Source organism: Stylophora pistillata, chromosome 1 (genome assembly GCF_964205215.1).
Source record: "Stylophora pistillata chromosome 1, jaStyPist1.2, whole genome shotgun sequence".
NCBI classification, from domain to species: Eukaryota; Metazoa; Cnidaria; class Anthozoa; order Scleractinia; family Pocilloporidae; genus Stylophora; species Stylophora pistillata.
Window position 1 is genome coordinate 32,983,215 of NC_142519.1, and position 20,000 is coordinate 33,003,214.

A 20,000-nucleotide genomic window follows, 5' to 3' on the forward strand; every position below is an offset into this window, starting at 1 on the left:
AAGAACATTGACTGAAAGAAAATAATGACAATAAAATTAATAAATCAAATAATAATCTTTTGACTACGTCCTTTTTGTCTTTTGTCTATCTACTTTGACATTTATATTGGTGTCATTTTTTCTGGGCAGTTTCAAACCCCACTCCAGTCTCTTTCGTAGTCCATAAAAATTAAATTTAAGTTGCGTTTAGTCGAGAAAAAAATCTGGCTTCCTATTCTTCCTAGGTTGTTCCTATTCTCAGGTCTTCTCATTATTGTCAACACGCCCTTTTTGCAAAGCGAGCGATCAAGGATCATCAAGAAATATCTCAGGTGTGTTGAATATCGCCTCTAACGACCCTAACCGAAATCACGGCTCTCATCAATGACTCACTTTCTGTATAATTTCTGAGAAAATTGTCGATTCTTAAGCAAACTTCAAATAAAATATGTAGGGGAGACTGAATAAAACTTTTCTAGACTTCTAGTATTATAAGGGCCTGTTTACATGGAGATAGGGTGACCCTTCTAGAAGGGGCACCCTCTTCGAAGGGTAACCCTTCCCTATTGTATTTTCCGGCTTGGTTTACATGAGAGGTAGGGTCACCCTATCTGCTTGGTGGGGTAACCCTCCTGCGAGGGCCAACTTTTTGCCATGTAAACACTTGAGGTAGGGTCACCCTCCTAGAAGGGTCAACTTTTGTGGGTTAGGTTTACTGTCAGATTGCTGCGAAACTCTGTAATGGCTTCGCGCGCGTATAAGCCCGAGGAATATTTTCACCGTTCTGTGGTGGCCAAATTGTTTGAACAGAGTTCGAAACAGTCGGAGGACAACGGTGTGGTCATCTCGAAAAAAGACAGATGATCATGAATTAGTGGTCGACGAGAGTACCATAGAAAGCCGCTCGACTCGGAAAGATATTGAAGAAGGCTTGCCACGTGAAAAATCCAAGAATTCACAGGGAAAGCGAAAAGCGTCCTTCGCCACTGCTCTGTGCGACCGGGATTCCGCCAAATTCTCCCTCGGCGACAAAATGGCTCTCCTTCGTACATGCCTCATTCGTCGCATTGCAACATTGTACTGGGCGGCTACCTGTAGCGCCATTCGCTCTTGTCGGCGTTTTTCTCTTAGGGGATACGACAGCAAGATCCCATAGCACTGAAAAACCGCAGCCAAAGAGGCAAGCACAAGTAAAATTGAATTTGCCGCCAAAATACTTCGTTTGTCCGCCATTTTGGTTGTTTTGTACTTAGCGACCGCGCAGATATCTCCCTCGGTGCCAAATTCAATAATCGCGATAGCCCTGGGGACAAGACTTTGCATGTAAAGGGGGGCTATCTTTTGCTCTTCTAGAAGGGTGACCCTCCTAAGGGGGTCACCCTATCTCCATGTAAACAGGCCCTAAGATGTAAGAAATTAACGCGAATTAAAACAATTAACACGAGAGTATGGATATCAGATACCTTTCACACGTGACTTTCAAGCAACGTGTCATAAATTAGGATCTCTTATCAAATTTTCATGATTAAAACACTAACCTTGTAAAACTGCAGAATCGACAAAAAGCGGCCTTTTCATGTTCCACTGCGCTTGTGTATTGATTGAGAAAGCTTTACTGCCTTCTGCGCCTTTGGCTAGTCTGCACAGCTTAAGATCAATAGATGACCCTATTCCCCGCTTCTCAGCTTCGGCCTTGAGGCCCGCGGGTTCAGCAATATACCTTTTCAGGGCATCAAGGGAATTATGTTCTCTTTTCAGGGGAATTCTGATCCCTTCCTTTCCCCCAAGAAAACTGAAAGATCCAGGAGATTTGGGGTCAACGAAGTAGACAACCCCTTCTAAAACACGAAACGGCTCTTCGCTGACTTCGCTCTTCGACATTGTGGGTCGTGAGAAATGAAGACAAGACGTCAGACAATGAATAATCTGAAGACCTGATCGTTGGTGTCAAAGGTCGCATCAGCTTTATTTTTGGATCAACGGGTCATGGGAAACCCTATTGTTTGGTCACGCAAGCTGAAGAAAACAGACACGGCGATCACCTGGAGAGTTCCTTTGTGGGGTCTTCGTAGCCGTTCACGGAAAAAAGGGTCGTTTTCGTGTTTGTTATCACGGGTATCGGAAAATTATTTCTCTGTTTCACGTATCACGACAATCATATCATTCACGGTTCACGAATTGTAAAACTTTTAGATTACGGATCACAGAAAATAAATTAGTGCGATCACGTTTCACGTGAAACCCCCTTACGGCCCCTCTATATTCGTTATGAAACTAGCACAGAATAAAATGTCAAGAAAGGTGTACAAGATGATATGGAAGGTTCAGGGCAGTACCTTGGATATCGCGCCATGCAGAGAAAACTTCGGGAACAACATAAATTGGCTGTTCCGTGTAATTTGGTCTACGATGTGATGAGTATGGTGGGCCCCGAAAGTCTGGAGAGGCGAGGGAATATTGGTCAAAAGAAACTGGACAAAGGGGAGCTACAGGAACCTTCACTTCATCGGTAAGATCTTGAGAATTTGTAGCGCGTACCCCGAAATTACTTTCTTGGAAACACGTAAAGAAAAATACTAAACTGGCGGTACTGCTGTTATGCATGCATGCATTTCCACTGCTTAGTATACAAACTCTTTTTTCAGTTGATGGCCCACAGTTAAACAAGGTAAAAAAGAATGGGATGGGAAAGATTAAGAGATCGAACCATCAATATTGCATTTCAATACAGAGGTCTTCAAGACAGACATACTGTTGCTCTAACTAACAAATTATAAAGGATTTCCCGTACAAATGCTCCCTGACTTTACTGTATTGTATAGGTTTGCAAGTCACTCAAGAAGCATTAGATGAGGTAGCTAAATTATCCGGTGTCATGTCAGTTGGGGATGATTACTTGCCAAAAAGTGTGAGAGAGGAATGTGAACAAATTGTTCCCAACATTGATGGGGTGAAGCCGAATGAGGCAGCAGATGCACATCTCTTCTTAAAGACAAAGTAGGAAGAGCCAGCACCCTAAATTCAATTTTGCAGAATGTGATGTGCCAACTGTTCAAAGAGTCAAAATAAAGTCATGAAATGCATGTCCCTTGCATGTCCTTCGTGTCCAGTGTTGGCCTTAATAAAGGGAAAGGAAGCGTGAGAGTGGCGAGTGTTGAAAGTGTGAAATGATGAAAATAAAATGTTAGTTGTTCATTATAGAATTTGCACTGAGGGACCTGCAAACTGCAAGGCAGTTATGTCAGTCATAAGGCAGCATTAAAATAAAAACTATCTGTAGTTCAATTGGGTACTAGCATTGATGGTCCACACTTTCAGACTTTATTTTATTTCATTATATATCTACAAGGTATTCCTTTGACCTGCAGATAGTGGGTCAAATTTTTCTTAACTCGATATAATTACACTGGAAATAAAATGAAAATGAAGAAATACATCATTAAAAGACAAAAAGATACACAAGAAAAGAAGAAAAGGAAGATGAAAGATTTTCATTGTAAAGGACTCCATAAAAGAATCTTTAGTCTCTAGAAAATTGGAAAGCCCATTTTGCTTGTTTTTGTTTTTTGTTTTTTTTTTAATTTCTTTGATAAATTTGTTTATTCATTATTTTTATATTCAATTTGCAAGGCAGCCACTTCAAAGCAGTACAAAAATTTATAATAGTAAGGAAGGTTAGAATGAAATAAGATGAGATAGTCATAATCAGAGGAAAAGGAAGAGAGAGATGAGTAACATGTTGGTTAGTTTTAAAAGTAGGGAGCCGAAAAAAGTTTTTTAAAGTTAAAAAAATTTTTGAACTGAATATTTTGATTGATATGATGGGTGGTGGGAATTAAGGATGGGTTGGTCTGAGTTGGTTTTGATTGACAATCGTTTTAAGGTAAATGATTGATCAAAATTACTGGTATCTGTCTTGAATTGGAATGGTGATAATAACAGACTCAAAAGTAAATTCCAAAATAATTTGATGTTATGAAAACTTAACTAAGCTACTTTGACAACACAGTAAATAATGGAACTATTGCAAGATATTAATGAGAGAAAAATTCCCTTAATTAATTAATTGGAATGTCGGTCGGAAAACGGCGATGAGCAGCGATTATCTTGCTTTTCGATCGTTCGACGATTATGTAAACAAACTGGAGTTTCCTCAGGCAAGTTCACAGCTCTTGCCAAACCAAGTGGCAGGAGCTTAGAATTGCCGTAAATAGCTTCTTTACTGCTCCTTGTTTTACCGACGTACCAACATTTTGCATGAACGGACGAAAAAGTGATCAGAAAAAGCCAACACGATACTGTAAACGTTGCCGCAAATTGAGCCAGTTCGCAACCGTATTGAAACTTTGCACAAAAGACCGTTTTTCGGCGCAGGAACAATTTTTTCACAATTTGTACACCCTCTCAATTTTTTTAAATTCTTTTCTTCTTTTCAAAAATGGGAATTAAAACTTTATCTTTTCAACGACTTCCTTATTTTTTAAACTTTTGTAACGGCTGTCTATTTCTCGCAAAATTTATTGAGTTTAAATAAGCGCGCGTCTGAGCCCGCGTTTCTTACCGCGGATCTCTGGCGCACGCCCAGACGTTTTTCATCCTTGTCCTAAAAACGTATTTCCGCGGTGTCACAGAAAGCACGTGTATGGAATCGAAAACATACACTTCTGTAAAATACAGCTGATCATGAAAATTGAGCCTGTAATGACCATAATGTAATGGCGTTCGCGTTACGATCACGCGCTGCTTAGTTCAGTGCCGTAACAAGAGTAATATAAGTGGGGGGGGGGGGCACGCTAGCGCTGGAGGCGCGAGCTGCTGTGGGGGTCTGGAGGCATGCTCCCCCAGAAAATTTTGAAACCTAGAGGCTTGGAAATGTTATTTCTAGCGTTCTTCAAGAGCTATTTGTGATGTACGCATATCGCGAATTATTTACTTCGTACACTGTCTCAGCAAACCAATGCACATTGAGTATAACACTTGCAACGTGAATTACAAAATAGAAAACCGACTATCTCTGTATCTTGAAACCAGCAAATGCTTCACCTTTCAGAGTCATCATTGTAAGTGCGTAGTTATTAAACTGTCTGAGTTGCCTTAGAGGCAAACGTTGACTTCCTCCACAGGTGGTTTTTTGAAAACTTCCCAAACAGTTGCTTGCGCCACTGATTGTCCCCCACAAACAAATTGGCGACCTCCACCATGTCAATACCATCTACCAATTCCTTGTGGACATGCAGAAGCAGGAGGTGGTTGAGCCTGCCCTCTCCTGTGGTTGAACGCAGGTAGGTCTTGACTCGCTTTAAGGCGGAGAAGGAGCGCTCGCTGACGGCCTTGGTAGCTAGCATGACAAGCATAAGCTTACCAAGGGTGCCAATCTCACTTAGTAGGAGTTTGCGAGCATTTCCGAGTGACTGAAAAAAGTCCAGCAGATCAGCGATGTCGAATCGGGAGGTGTCGTACCCCGTTGCCTGCACTACTTCTGGAAGCGGGGACAGCTGGGCTTCTACCTTGTACTGCTGCAGGTCAGTATTTCCGTACACGACCATCACTTTCGCTAGCTCTTTGTCATGGTCTTCGCCCGCTACCGCCTTCAGAAGAAGTTCCTGTATGCTTTGCTAGACCTTGAAGTCCTTCTGGTTAAATCTGGTGCGAATACACTCTGTCGTCACATCAATTGCCGCGTAATACATGTGGCGGAAATACTCCTTAGGTGTAGGAGGAAAATAATGTGTACCACTGTCTCCTACTTCTTGCCGCGCGGTAGCTCGTCGTTTACTCGGCAGCTGTGGCTCGGCTACTGCATACACTTCGCTTTTTCTCTTTAACAACCTCGTCCAAAACAAGTCAAATGCGGCTTCACCTGTATCCCTAGATAGAGTCTTTCACACTTCCTCAGCTACTTGGTGTCCTTGGGCCACTGATATGGAGGAACCTTGCAAGGCGTGACTCAAATTATCAGTGTGCTTCAAGATAAACGCCCCTAAGGTGCATCCAAAGTAGAATGGAAAAGTGGTCATCATCCCTTGTAGTCCGCGTCAATGAAACCTGGCTAAACGAATCCATAGATAATTCTGAGATCCTTAAAGATAATTATACCATTTTCAGGAAAGATCGGTCTCACAATCGTGCCGGTGGTGTGCTTATTGCAATCAGGAACGCTGTGTTCAAGTCTATTCGAGAAATCCCTCTACCTGAATAACTACAAGAACTAGAGGTCGTAGCAGCTTCGGTCACAACTCCTCAAGATCGGAAGATTTTATTTTGTTCTTTCTACCGACCGCCGGATCTAGATTTGTGTTGGGTTAACTTATTCAATAAATTTCTGGACTGGGTTTGTGAGGACTTTGATAATATGGTAGTCTGTGGCGATTTTAATTATCCAAAAATCTCATGGGACGCCCCTGATACCTCCAGAGGTGCCAACGAACAAGCATTCGTGGAGGCGTTACATGACCACTATGTAACTCAAATACAACGCAGGCCCACGCGTGGCTCCAGCGTTTTAGACCTAGTTATCACCAGTGTTCCAGACCAAACAAGCGTGTCCTAAGTCCTAGAAATAGACAAAGCTGGTTTGTTCACGGATCATCGTACCGTCTTCTTTGAGTTCCACACCTTAGTAAGGCCCTTATCAAAACGCACCGTTTTGTGTATGATTATGCAAAAGGCGACTTTTACGGCCTTAGAAACGCTCTGCGATCCCCTAATCTTATAAGGGTAGTGAGTGAGGGTGAAAGCTGCTGGCAGACCTGCAAAGACCTATTTCTTGCTGCGGTGAAAGACAATATTTCAACCAAGCGATTATGAGGTCGAAACCCCGTGCCCGGGCTCACAGGTGCCGTTATTAATCTTATCAAGAAAAAGGAAACTGTACGAAGGAAACTAAAACTAAACCCGTCGGAGTCACTAAAAGTCAAATTTCAAACTCTACGTTTATAAGTAAAGCGCGCGTTAAGAGAAAGCAGGGACGAGTTCTTTGAGTCTGCTAACATCGAATTCAAGATCAATCCCAAACGTCTCTTGTCAGTATTAAAAACTCGCTCAACGTCGTGTAACGTACCACAAAGTGTCTCCAACTGGTAACATACGTACAACCGCTGACACCCCAGAAGAAATCGCAGACACTTTTAATAACTATTTTATTTCAGTGTTCTCTGTTCCTCATGAGGACAAAGTAGATAACGGCGCAGGAAAATTCCCCCTCTCAATTAAGTGCCCCCCTTGAATAAGCGCCCCCATTTTCTCATAATTTTGAATTAAGCTCCCTGGGTGCTAATTGATTTGAGGATTTACAGTATCTACAACTACAGGAGTGGGCTATAAAAATCAAATCTATCAGGAAACATTTTTGGTAGTCAACCCCTTGGCAAGAGCTTCATTGAATGTAGCCTACCCTTGAATCCTTACACAAAAATCTATAACCCAGCCCCTACTAAATCAAAATGGCTATTAGCCAATTAACTTGGAAAATGAATTCACAGTATGTAACTCAACAATTACCTGCAGCTACAAGAGTGTTATAACACTAGGTACTATATAAATCCAAGTATGTTTGCTCTATAAATTTCTTTTCAGAGGGTAAAAGGCATGCTGCTGGTATGTTAAGAATGTCTGGCCTCCTTCACAACCTTCAGCAGCATTCATTTGATACCAGTGGACAACCACTGTGTATATATGGCGACCTCACCTATCCACTAAGAATTCATCCTCAGGGACCATACAAGGGTGGCCAGTTGACGGTTGACCCAGAAGAATTCAACTCCTCTATGAGTAAACTCAGGGAAGCTGTGGAGTGGGTGTTTAGTGACGTAGTAACATACTTCGCTTTCCTAGATTTTAAGAACTTAAAGATTGGATTAAGTCCAGGGGGTGTAATGTATTCAGTGTGTGCTCTGCTTGGGAATGCATGTACTTGTTTATATGGATCAACTACATGCACCTATTTTGATGTTCAACCTCCTACATTAGATGATTATTTTCAGGTTTAAAGCTCTTGATTTGCTACATCATAGTTAGTACTAACTATGGTTACATTTAAGTAATGCAATTTGGCAAAGTGATGAGGAGACAAAAGAGAAGAATTGAACCAAAATCATGTAATTATATTTTCTGCATGTAAATTTCTATTGTACAGTTAGCTATGAAAGGAGTAATTGATGACAATGGGATGTGGATCCATGGCCAGCAATTTTTTTCCCTACTGGAGAATTTTCAAATCTAAATTAATTTACTTGAGAAAATCAAAATTGTAAATATGTATAATTTTTAATTTCAAAACAGCTGAACTGTTTTTGTAATAATAGTGCAGTAATGATTTATATTATAAAACTACATATATATTTGTAAAAAGATGTAAAAGAATTGTATTCAAAATATTTTACAATAGAAACTCTTCATTAATTTTCATTTCAGAAATATAATGGTATTAAATATGACAATAATTAATGAGAAGCTAATAAAATGTTTCAGTGTTCAAGGTCTTATCAGAATGAAAACTCACTATCTTCATTAAAGGCTGTCAAATAACGAATTGAAAACTATAGTTCGAAAACCTCAAAACTATAATCATGGTTATATGTTAAATACAATTGCTGAATTGATTAAAAGTTAAATTGCGAGCTAATAAATTTTTCAGTTTTCAAGTTTTTTCCTCAAAGTGCAAACACCAAATTCATAAAAATTGGTGAAATAAGAAACTTTAGTTTCAAAACCTCAGTCATCGTGCATTAGATGCAAAGCTCAATTGAACTTTTTAATTGTTAATATTTCAGTAAGTGTATTTAACATAGCCAGGTTCATTCCTTGTTGTTGCTGCTTGAAGTGTTTTTTGCTGCTGGAATTGTTGCTGTTGCTGAAGCAGCATTGCTTGGAATTGCTGTTGTTGACGCAATTCCTCGGCACGCAGTGAAGCTCTCTTTTTTTTTTTGAGCTGTTGTTCAGCTTTTTCGGAGGCCTTTCTCTCAGTGCTTCGTTCCAAGAGTTCCGTGGGAGTGGTGTGGCTTTTTCTCTTTTTGGGTGTCGTACCATCAGAGTTTTCTTCATCGTTCGTGCTGGTTCTTTGTTTTGTTTCACTTAACTTCTCTGTTGCTCGTTTCCTCATCTCTTCGGCTGTTAATTTTTCACTTTCTTCTTTCCCCTGCTGCTGCTCCTGCCAATTCACAATCTGATTATGGATATTGGTCAGGGCCTGGTATATCTCGTCGTATTCAATATCCACCCCACTAGCCCCCGTGACTTTCTTCCTTTTCTCTTTTCTTGAAGTCTTGGTATAACTTATCAAACTTCTCTCTTGCTGATCTTTGAGTAACTTTCATTCCGCTCTCTTGCAAATGTTCGGCGACTTTCGTCCAAGATACACCTCTCTCTTTTGAACCTGGTCGGTACTTCTGATGCTCTTTAACCTGTGCTTCTCTGAGAAGCATAGCTTCGTTTTTCCTTTTCCAAATAAAAAGTTCTCGTTTCGCCATCGCTACGAAGAAAGTCAGGAAAGTGTTAACCATATCACAGCAATTCACTGTTTATATCTCTCCTGCATGTTTAAAGTTTAAAGGGTGAAAGTGCTTTTTAAGGCCTTCATTTTTCAATTTAAATTTATTCGACTGGCGATATGTTGTTTACATGTATAGACCTCAGAATTTCGTGAAAATTGGTCAACCAAAAAGTACCAAAAACAAATGGAATCAGGGTTTGTAATAACATTCAATTCGTTAAAACCTCTGTACACGGGTTTGCTGTTGCTGACTTAGAAAAAGACTAGCGTAAGTTTAAAGTACAAAGTACTCACCTTTCGAAACTCGTTCTCTGGAGGACGACTTCTGGTCAAAATCTCGTTGTCGAGGACATTCCTCAGCATTCAGTTGAGTTCGATTTTTCTTCCTTTTTTTCGGGTAGTTACGATGATTTTAATGTTAAAAGCACTAGCAGCGGCGTCAAGGACCGTTTGAGCGCCTCCATTTAATTTTGGAACAGTACCTTGAGTGCTCCTGAGTTTGTACCTGACACCATCAGGCGTGGGTACGGGCTTCCTTTCGCGGAGTATCCGCCCTCGTGTTTTTTGGCTAATAATAGATCGGCCTTTCAGCATTCTGAATTTGGGACACAAGCCACCTCGGAGCTTTTAGCCGACGGTTGCATTATTGAGCACTGTATTCCGCCATTTTGCGTTAACCCCTTGTCAGTTGCTAAAGGTAAGAATTTACCCTTAGTCATCCATCTCAGGCACGTTAACAGTTTCCTTGTAAGGTTAAAATTTAAGTACGAGGATCTTCGCTCCCTAAAGTCCTTGAGGAGGGGCACTGGCTCTTTACATGGGACCTTAAGTCCGGATATCATCATGTTGATATCTGCTTAGAGCATCAGAGGTATCTCGGTTTTTCTTGGAAGTTCAACAGGGTGCCAAGATATTTTACCTTCATAGTTTTGCTCTTCTGCCTTAGCAGCGCCTGTTTTTTGCTTCACCAAATTGTTGCGTCCGTTAGTCTGTCGCTGGCGCTCTATGGGTCACAATAGCTTTATCAATCTCGACGATGGGGTCGGAAGTCTATCGGATAAGTGTTCCGCCGCAGCAGCTGCCAATATACAAAAGAAAGAGCTCGACTCCTCAGGTCTCCTTGTGAATGAAGAAAAATCTCATTGGCATCCCATGCAAGTAGGCGCATGGCTGGGTTTCGTGATTAACGCTATTACTGTCTTTTCATATTCCTGAAAGGAAGGTGGAAAAGCTTAAGAGCCTTTTAGGCTCTGTAATTGGAGATACGTCGTCCTCGTATCGAGAATTGACCGGAATCGCCGGTTCTATAATTTATGTAGCCTTGGCAGTGGGGCCCATTTCGCGTCTTCTAACCAGAAAAATGTACCTAGCAATTGAATCACGATCAGCGTGGGACCACACCCTTCGTTTTTCTCCGGCTCTTTTGGAAGAGTTGAGATTTTGGTACAGCAATATAGAATATAGACTCGTTTAACTGCTATTCTCTTCGTCCACCCCCTGATTCGTCGACGGTTATTTTCTCTGATGCTAGTGATGTCGCCTTCGGCGGGTTTTCGGCCTCCTTGGACGGCGTAATGGCTAGCGGCATGTTCACCACGTCTGAAGATCTTGGTCAGAGCTCCACGTACCGCTAGTTGAAAGCTATTTATTGTGTTCTATTGTCCTATACGGAGAAGCTGCAGCAGAAGAGAGTAAAGGTTTTCACCGACAATCAAGGCGCTGCGAGAATAGTTTCTGTTGGCAGTTCCAAAGTCCACCTCCAGTCTGCTGCTATGAGTATTTTTTATTTTTGTTTTTCAAACGGGATCACCCTTGAAGCACAGTGGATTCCCAGGTCGCAGAATGAGAGGGCTGATCTCCTTAGCCGATTCGTTGACAAGGACGATTGGCGCGTCAATCCTTCAGTTTTCCGCCTCCTTGATGCTAAATGGGGTCCTCATACATTCGACCGCTTCGCGACCTATTACAATGCTCAGCTTCCTCGGTTTAACTCGAAGTTTGGCTCTCCCGGATGCAGTGGGGTCGACGCTTTGGCACAAGACTGGAGCGCCGAAAACAACTGGATATGTCCCCCAGTTAATCTAATCGTGATTCTGTCCGTCATCTCATGTCTTGCTCTGGCCGCGGCACATTGATCATCCCCGAATGGCCATCCGCTCATTTTTGGCCTTTCTTGCATGAAGGGTCTTCTCGATTTAGCTCGTATGTCGCGGAAGTGTTTGTTCTGCCTGCAGTCTTGGATCTACTACTGGAGATTCCTTGTCAGAAGCAGATCTATAAGTCTCGACCTTCTGTTTTTCGTGGTTGCCCGCGCCTAAGTTCAGAATGTTGGCTTTGCGTTTAGATTTTACGTGAGTTTTCTAGCCTTCGTGGCATACTTTTCGAGCCCGGCGGTGCACTTTTTCCGGTCTCTTATTGATTACGCATAGTTGGCTTTTTTGGCGCATTTTCGAGCCTGACTTGGCGTATGTTTTTAGCGTTAAGTGGCGTGTCTTGAGGCATGAGGTGGCCAATTTTAGGCCCGATGTGGCGTTTTGTTTGGCCTGTAGTGGCACCTGGATTTTGCAAATTTATTAGGTATGGGTAAGTTTATGCCGAGCAGCCGACCATCACGTTTGGAATATCCTCTTCTTATACCGATATTGCCCTTCTATATGAACTTGCGCTTTTCAGTTTTCCGTTTTCGTTTTCGTTTCCGTTTCGTTCACCTTGTGTTTTTGTTTTTCAGATGTTCTAATTTCCGGGATTTGGAGCGACGCAGCAGCCTTGGAGGACCCATTACTACGCAGCTTGGTTCCAGATCTTCTTGATTTGCAGTTAGGATCCAGGGCCCCGTCTACCTTAACCAAGTACAAGTCGAGCTGGTGGAGATGGCGCGGATGGGCGTCCTCGAAGATTGGTGTCCCTGTCATTCCGGAAAAGACCTTGCACATTGCACTTTTTATTACAGAACTTGCGAACGTTTGCCTTGCGAACAATACGAGTGTCTCCCTCATAGAAGCTGTTGTTTATGGCATTAAGTGGGCCCACTCTATGGCTGGGCTAGAAATATGTCCAGCCAACCATCCCCTTGTGAAATGTTCTCTTGAGGGCGCGAAAAGAAAATTGGCGCGTCCTGTTTGCCCGAAAGAGCCTTTATCCGTAGTCGCGCTGCAGGCAATTGCCGAATGTTATGTTTCGAGTAATTCTCTTGCCACTCTTCGTTTTTTGTTCATATTGTTAGTTGGTTTCTATGGGTTTTTTCGTATTGATGAAATTAACAGTTTTTGCCTTAAGGATGTGACCATTAATGCTGACCATATGTCTATTTATGTCTCCAAGCGAAAAAATGACCTGTATCGGGAAGGTCACACCTCTTATCTTGCCAGGTCTGGGAAATTTACGTGCCCAATTTCCATTACTGAACGAATTATTCAGGTTTTTTCGCAGTCTAATTCATCGCTTCCGCTTGTTCGTCGTATTATTAAGTCCAAATCTGGCGAGTATTTCCACGCTAGCAAGGGCGTGTCTATTTCTATTCTTAGAGAGGAATTTAAGAAGTACATCCAGCCCTTTGTTGACGACGATTCAAAGTACGGCTCGCATAGTAGGAGGTCTGGTGCAGCGTCGAATCCCGCTTGTAGGCGCATACCTGGCGATTTATTGGATATGCATGCTGGGTGGAGGTGTCCTTCCTCGAAGAACAGATACATTAAACATGCAATTAAAGATCGTTTAAGCGTTTCAAAATCGCTTTTGCTCTGAGGGTATACTTTACGCTAGTTTACAGTTTATTCTTACTTAGCTGAAAGAGCTTTTCTTGTCATTAGTTTGAGATTATTTGTGCTTTTTTGCTAGTTTATAACTGTTGTAGTTCTAGTTTGCTATTTATTGCAATCAATTTATTTATTGCATTTATTATGTACATTTATTTGCTGTATTTGCTATTATGTACATTTATTTGCCCCTGGCGGGGGTCGCAAGTGGTGCCTGGCCCGTCCCAGGTTTCCTGTCCTGTGTTTTCCCTAGGGGGTTTTTTGAAGCAGGTTTTTTCTGGCCCCCCTGGCTCGCTTACTCGCAGTTGATAGATCCGGTTTCGATTATAATCATATATTTCAATTGTAGTTCAATAAACTAATTGATGGCGTTGCTCGCAGCCCACAATCCAATGTTCTCCATGAGTTGTTGTGTCTTGTTTTCATTTGGTTTTATTCGCTTAAGTTAGTGCAGAAAGTCTGTATCATAACATTATTCTAATTAAATGAACTACAAGAGCAGTACTCAATCTTGTTGGACATTCAGATTTTGCTAGCATTCAAGTTGTCCCTGTTCAACAACAGACAAATGGCAGTGACTGTGGAGTATTTGCTGCGGCCTTTGCTACATCTCTTGCTTATGGTATACACCCTGAAACAGTGCAATTTGATGTCCCTAAAATGAGAAACCATTTATATCAGTCTTTAAATTCTGGTGTATTGAAAATGTTTCCTACAATTTACCCTGCTTAAGGTACATCTTTAGTTAAAACATTTTTGAAGAGAAAAAATAGCTGCTTTATTATAGAGAAAATAATATAGTTGCCTAATGCAATGGACCTACATATTGGAAAGGAATAATCAGTTCACAAAAAAATCTCACAATATATAACTAACCTGATAACTTCATTGATCACTAAGTTCTTGATTGACAAACATGGGAATCGTTGTTGCTGTTGTGTATGAACAAGAAAAAATCCTTCTGAAATACCAGGATATAATGCTTATCCCATGCTTAAACAGTAGCCCCTCCTCAAAACCTTAGATCCAAAACTTTTATGTAGTTATTCAATGAGCAAATAGTACTATCGCATATAATGAACTGCATATATTAAATTACTGGTGTCTAATGTTTGGCTCTCAGCGGATGAAAAACATTTAGAAGATAATTCTATCTGCTTTATTCAAGTGTCAAACTGTACTAGCAGTTTAGAACCACTGAGTGGGGACACTAAAATAAGTTTGAAGAGAATAAATAAATTAATTAATTAAAAGAGATTTCTTCAGACATAAAACTGTAAAAACGAACAACGAAATCCGATGTTTCGCAGTAGTCATGACTCCATTATCAAGGAAAACATAAAAAAGATCATGCAACTTGCAACATATAAAGCGTTTTTGGCGCGAAGAATTAACATAAGAGGTTGCGAAGATCATAAAAATATTATGAAAATACTTTCGCACGAATGAAGTCTGATTGTACGTTGAGATTTGGTTTTAACGCTCTTATAAAAGGCATTTCGTACACTAAGCAGTCAAATTTGTTTCTGCATTCTTAAGCACTTCGAAACGCATTAGCAGGCCCTGGGGCATTGTCCCGTGCATCTTCTTAGGGCCTGATTACATGAGGCGGGCTGGCCCTGTTAGCCGGGCTGATTTCTTTTGTTTTGGTGTTCGCCAAAGCGTGAAAACAAAAGAAATCAGCCCGGCTAACCGGGCCAGCTCGGCTCATGTAATCAGGCCCTTACAGTGTTTGAATTTATTTATTTATTTATTTTGAATTTAATTGAATTCGTCAAACAAAAACAGCTAACAACAAATGAAAAAAAAAAAACAAGAAAAAACTGGTTGAATGAAATAAAATATAAACTTAAATCCCAAAAATACAATGTAAATATCTATGGAGGGCGGTATAGAGATAACATATTAAAGTACAAGAGTTGTATTTGTCTTTTGAAAGACGATATATTGTTAGCCATTTTAATATCCATGGGTAGGGAGTTCCAAAGTTTGATAGTTCTAGGAAAATATGACTGACGGTAATAGTCTTGACTGTGTTGAGAGATAGGTCTACAGTTCGCAGAATCGATGTTGCGCGTGTTGTATCGAGACGTTGACTTTATTAACACGTTTGAAGAGATATTTGTCATTCAATTTCGGATCTTGTAAACCAAAATCAGGCCATTGATCTCGCGTCTGAATTCAAGAGGCAGTAGTTTAAGTGTTAAGTCGCTCTGTGTAAGAAATATCTGATGGTGGATAGTTAAGTATGAATTTTGTTGCTCGTCGTTGAACATTCTCTATCAGGTTTATGTACTTAGCCATGTATGGTGACCACACGTTACTTGCGTATTCTAAATGGGGTCTAACCAATGAACAATACAGTAGCATTCTTGTCTCAGTATCATAGATATCTCTACCAACACGCTTTACAAGTCCTAGCAGTTTGTTGGCCTTTGTGCAAACTAGTTCAATGTGCGTTTTCCATGACATATCCGTACGAACAGTTACACCTAAATCTTTTGCTTGGCTTGCGGGTTCAAGAGTATTACCAGATAGGTAGTATGTGTGTTCAGTAGGGTTCCGTTTCTTTGACATTTGAAGAACTTTGCATTTAGAGGTACTAAATTCCATTTCAAAGTCAATGCTCCAATTATGTATACCATCTATATCGGCTTGCAAATTGAGATGTGATAAGGAACTGTCGATACAGTGATAAAGTTTAGAGTCGTCAGCGAAAAGCGCAATTGTCGAGTCATTCTCTACATAGTTAGGCATATCGTTAGCATAGACAAGGAAAAGCAGGGGTCCCAGAATAGATCCTTGCGGAATGCCAGATGTTACAGGTAGCCAAGATGAAAATGAGCCATTAATTACCACACGTTGCATTCTATTAGATAAGTACGACCTGAACCAATTCAAAAGGGACCCTGTTATTCCATAGACTTCAAGCCTTGACAGTAGACGCAGATGAGAAACCTTATCAAAGGCTTTGGAAAGGTCCAAGTGGACGACATGAACTTCGTTGCCACTAGCTATCTTACCCAAGATGTCGTTGTAAACCTCTAACAATTGAGTGACTGTACTTCTTCCCTTGAGAAAGCCGTGCTGGAGATGGTAAAATGACTTCTCGAGATGTAAAAAGCAATGGCTATAAACACAACGTTCAAGGACCTTGAACAATATTGGAAGAAGGGAAACAGGTCTGTAGTTGTCAGGGAGAGTTGCGTCCTGTTTCTGTTTAAAGACTGGATTTGTTTGCTCGTTTCCACAAATTCGGGAATATGCCCAGTGATAGAGTTGGCAGTTTGGCAATGGCGGAGGATTGTTGTTTGTGTCCTTTTACACGAGTATGTAATTGTCCGCGTGTGTAACCTACATAACCCGCCATCTTAGGGACCATTCATTATTTATGGGAGGGGGTGGGCTGGCAAGATTTTCAGTGAGACTAAACAAAATATCCTGATCCTGCTCTGTAAGAATCAAAAATGTCATGACCCCTCTAGTTGTAATTGCAAAAATAGGTAGCCCGCTATTAATAAGACTATCAAAGCAGCTAGGTTAAAAGAAGTGAAAAATATATTTAATAGATTTAATTTTATTGCAAAAACACCTTAACAATACAGTTTTAGAGTTTAAAATCCAAAGGTGATACGAAATGGATAACATAATATAAGAGATATCCTATGGTACTGTGTCCAGCTTGGTATGCTTGAAGATGAATAGCTTTCCAGTGTATGCAAAGTTAGCTATTGTTCCCTATATCTTGTCTGGCGGGTAGTAGAAATGTTCTACAAACTTAAACCCACATTTGTAGATGATATGTAACAACAAAAAGCTTTTGATCCTCCTATATTATTCCCAAATTTTTCTAATGACCCCCCATTTTAGTTCCTGAATTTATCATGACCCCCCTATTATTCTTGCCAGCCCTCCCCCCGCGATAAATAATGAAGGCTCCCTTAATATGTCAGATCCTCCAAAGAAGGAATGTTTGTGGTTCTGTTTTGCAGAGATACTTCAGATGGGGTTTAATGAAGTGAAGGATAATTGGAACACTCATTACATTAGAAAATCGAGGTTGGAGACAGTCTCTGGAAGGCCTGATTCTCTGTATACAATACCCGAATTTCATGGAGGGGTTGATGACCTATGGTTTCTGTTGAGAATGCTGACTTGAATTATGTTTATTTTTATCTGGTGAAAGTCCGTACTGTTCGGACCAATTACCACAACTACTTTAAATATGAAGTTAATGAACTTGGAAAAACCTCGTGACTGGAAAGAGGCTTTTCCACACTATCAAAAAATTACAGATGCAGCTGTCAATGGATATTAATGCAGTAGATGTAAATTCAATCTGCACATGAAATTGGATTTCTGCCAATATAGACATTTTATTTCAAAGAGACCTTGTGTCAGAAAACATGCTAAAAAGAGTAGTTTTTGGTTGTGGAACAAATTATTCCCCGTTGCTTTTGATGTTGAAAAATGGAACTTAAGAGGCTGTCCGCGTAAGAACCGACCACTCGAATTTCGGCCGATCACAGAATTCCCTCAAAGTTTTACTGTGAGATATTTGATCTGTTCTATCGGCAAAAATTATATTTATTTGGTTCGTAATGCTATTTTATCAAATTTTTGGCGACGAGATGCGAGGACGGTCAAAAACAAAGAAAAGTGTTTATTTCAGAGTTAATTTCCAGCGTTTCGCTGGAGGCTCTAAACACTTACGCATTTGTTTAAATAGCATATCTCGGACATATGGTATCATTTTACATCTCTTCTGTTGATTAGTAGCAAAATATGTAAATTCTGACCAAACAATGAAGAATTGCGCTGTTTTGAAAATACCACACAAACAGCACTTTCCTAAATTTGGGCTAGTGTGCTGTTGTTCCAAGACGCTTTTCTCAAAAGTATAACGGGATCTGGAGTCCTCACCACTGTCCATGTTTATTACTAGGGCTGGTGTGCCGAAAACAATAAAAACATTTTTGGCAACTAGTCTTTTCGAGCTACAAGAGCTCGATGAACTTTACTAATTTTCAATGTTCAAAGTGCATTTGACCTAATTTATGCACATTTGTGGTTACTCCATTCCTCGCTCAAAAGCAATGTTTGAGGCAGTGCTTATTCTCAAAAGTAGCACGGTTGTTTTGTTAAGGTGAAGATGTCCATAAATTCATCCAAACTTGCCCTAAATTTAGCAATTACGAAGATAGAAACGAACATGGCGGACACACGAACATGGCGGACACACGCACCGTCATTAGGCTCTTCGTATTTCTTATTCTTCTAGCCCGTCTAGCGGAGCTTGGGTTTACCAGCTTGATTTACAAGACGGCTAAAGATACTAACCTGCCAGTCGGACCATCTCTCAAACTGGAACTGGTTAAATCTCGCCGGAAACATCGAGTTAAGTTCGCTGTTCAGAAGACTACTAAACATGGGCCTGTTATGATATGTCTGCCCGAAGCAGCGTTTGTCCTGCGGCCCGTCGGACTAGAAAACATCATCAGAAGTGGTGACGTTCACCCTCTACCGTGACCCTGTTTAATTCGTGACCAGCAAAGGACTTCTGACCGAACCCGACCAACAATTGCGTATTCTCCTTCGACTTTGCGTAGTCTGGCTGCCTCTGTTAATAGCGTCTCTTTGTGTCCTGAATTAAAACACCGACTCCAAGACCTGGGCATTCTTCGCTTTCGGAATACGATCACTCAAAAACACATGCCGATTCCTGTGGTTTCAAGACCCCGTCAATCCAGGAATATTTACAACTCAAGATCAAGAAATTTAAATAATTGTGTCTCCATCTTTACTGGTGATTATGTTAATTCTCGTAGCTGTCCTTTTGTTCTGCGAACAATAGGAGAGGACGCACGATCGATTCCGGTCAGGATCACACCTCGCAGCGCAGTGCGTGGACCCAGTAAACCAGTAAATCGTCAACGAGCAGTGAAAGTAATCTATCTAACTAAGATTACTTCTCAAAAACGCCCCAATTACAGCTTCCCAAGTTTCTACATGGTAAATGCTCGATCGGTCAGGGACAAACTGGACGAGTTGACTGCTCAGCTTTTAACGTTTCACATGGATATTGCAATTATTACGGAGACTTGGCTGCATGACTACATCGATAATAACATCCTTACCATTCCAGGTTACAACATCGCGAGACGTGACCGCCACAACCGAATAGGGGGTGGCGTGTGCGCGTTCGTGTCTTCAGAGATACCTTTCAAGCGTAGATCTGACTTGGAGTCTCCAGAACACGAGTGTTTGTGGCTATGGTTACGCCCTCATCGTCTACCACGCCCACTATCTGGTATTATATGTGGGGTGGTGTATTTTCCTGTGGCCTCTGCGCAAGTGCAGCGAGATCGCACAATGTACATCATAGAAACACTAGACTCCGTAAAGACTTCTTATCCAGACTGTGGTGTAGTGTTATTAGGCGATTTTAACACCCAGGACATCTCAGACATGTTAGCCAATCATAACCTAAAACAAGTAGTTATGAGGCCCACTCGGGGCAATAGCATACTAGACCTTATTTTAACGGATTTTAGTGAATACTATAGCGAACCAATTGTCAGCGCGCAATTAGGGTCTTCGGACCATGGCTCCGTTCACTGGAATCCGCTTTCAATGAACCAACTAAACCCGCTGTGCGTTGAAAAGAAAAGGATCCCGATGCGTCGCTTTCCTCAGTCGGCAATAAGCGCTTTTGGGAGGTGGGCGTGTTCACACCGTTGGTTCAGTGATTTAGAAGTAGACGGTGACTCACCATC

At 41.1% G+C, this 20,000-nt stretch overlaps 3 protein-coding genes, 1 long non-coding RNA gene and 2 pseudogenes across 6 annotated transcripts in view; 3 read left to right on the plus strand and 3 right to left on the minus strand.

The window, feature by feature from the left end:
• Positions 1-2,243, minus strand: part of LOC148742158 (uncharacterized) — a 3,932-nt gene extending 1,689 nt beyond the window's left edge. For all 3 annotated transcript variants that reach the window (XM_088752441.1, XM_088752437.1, XM_088752431.1), the window contains exons 1-2: positions 1,518-2,243; positions 1-11 (exon numbers count right to left, since the gene is read on the minus strand). The exon at positions 1-11 is cut by the window's left edge. In XM_088752441.1, the coding sequence (XP_088608567.1) occupies positions 1-11; positions 1,518-1,860 (354 nt within the window). In that variant the 5' untranslated portion in view covers positions 1,861-2,243. The remainder of the gene's footprint in view (positions 12-1,517) is intronic.
• LOC111324401 (uncharacterized) lies at positions 2,237-12,319 on the plus strand. Its single transcript, XR_015998506.1, has 2 exons — positions 2,237-2,488; positions 12,198-12,319. It is a non-coding gene; the product is annotated as an uncharacterized LOC111324401 (long non-coding RNA).
• Positions 5,055-5,999, minus strand: LOC148742159 (zinc finger MYM-type protein 1-like; annotated as a pseudogene).
• On the plus strand, positions 7,902-12,249 carry LOC148742160 (uncharacterized; annotated as a pseudogene).
• LOC111324364 (uncharacterized) lies at positions 12,313-13,626 on the plus strand. The gene has a single exon (XM_022927909.2). It carries the CDS (start codon positions 12,503-12,505, stop codon positions 13,211-13,213), a length of 711 nt encoding a protein of 236 aa, XP_022783644.1. The 5' UTR covers positions 12,313-12,502; the 3' UTR covers positions 13,214-13,626.
• A 1,794-nt stretch (positions 13,627-15,420) lies between these two features.
• On the minus strand, positions 15,421-16,092 carry LOC111345728 (RNA-directed DNA polymerase from mobile element jockey). The gene has a single exon (XM_022953009.2). The coding sequence runs from the start codon at positions 16,090-16,092 to the stop codon at positions 15,421-15,423; it is 672 nt and encodes a 223-aa protein (XP_022808744.2).
• Between the last annotated feature and the right edge of the window lie 3,908 nt (positions 16,093-20,000).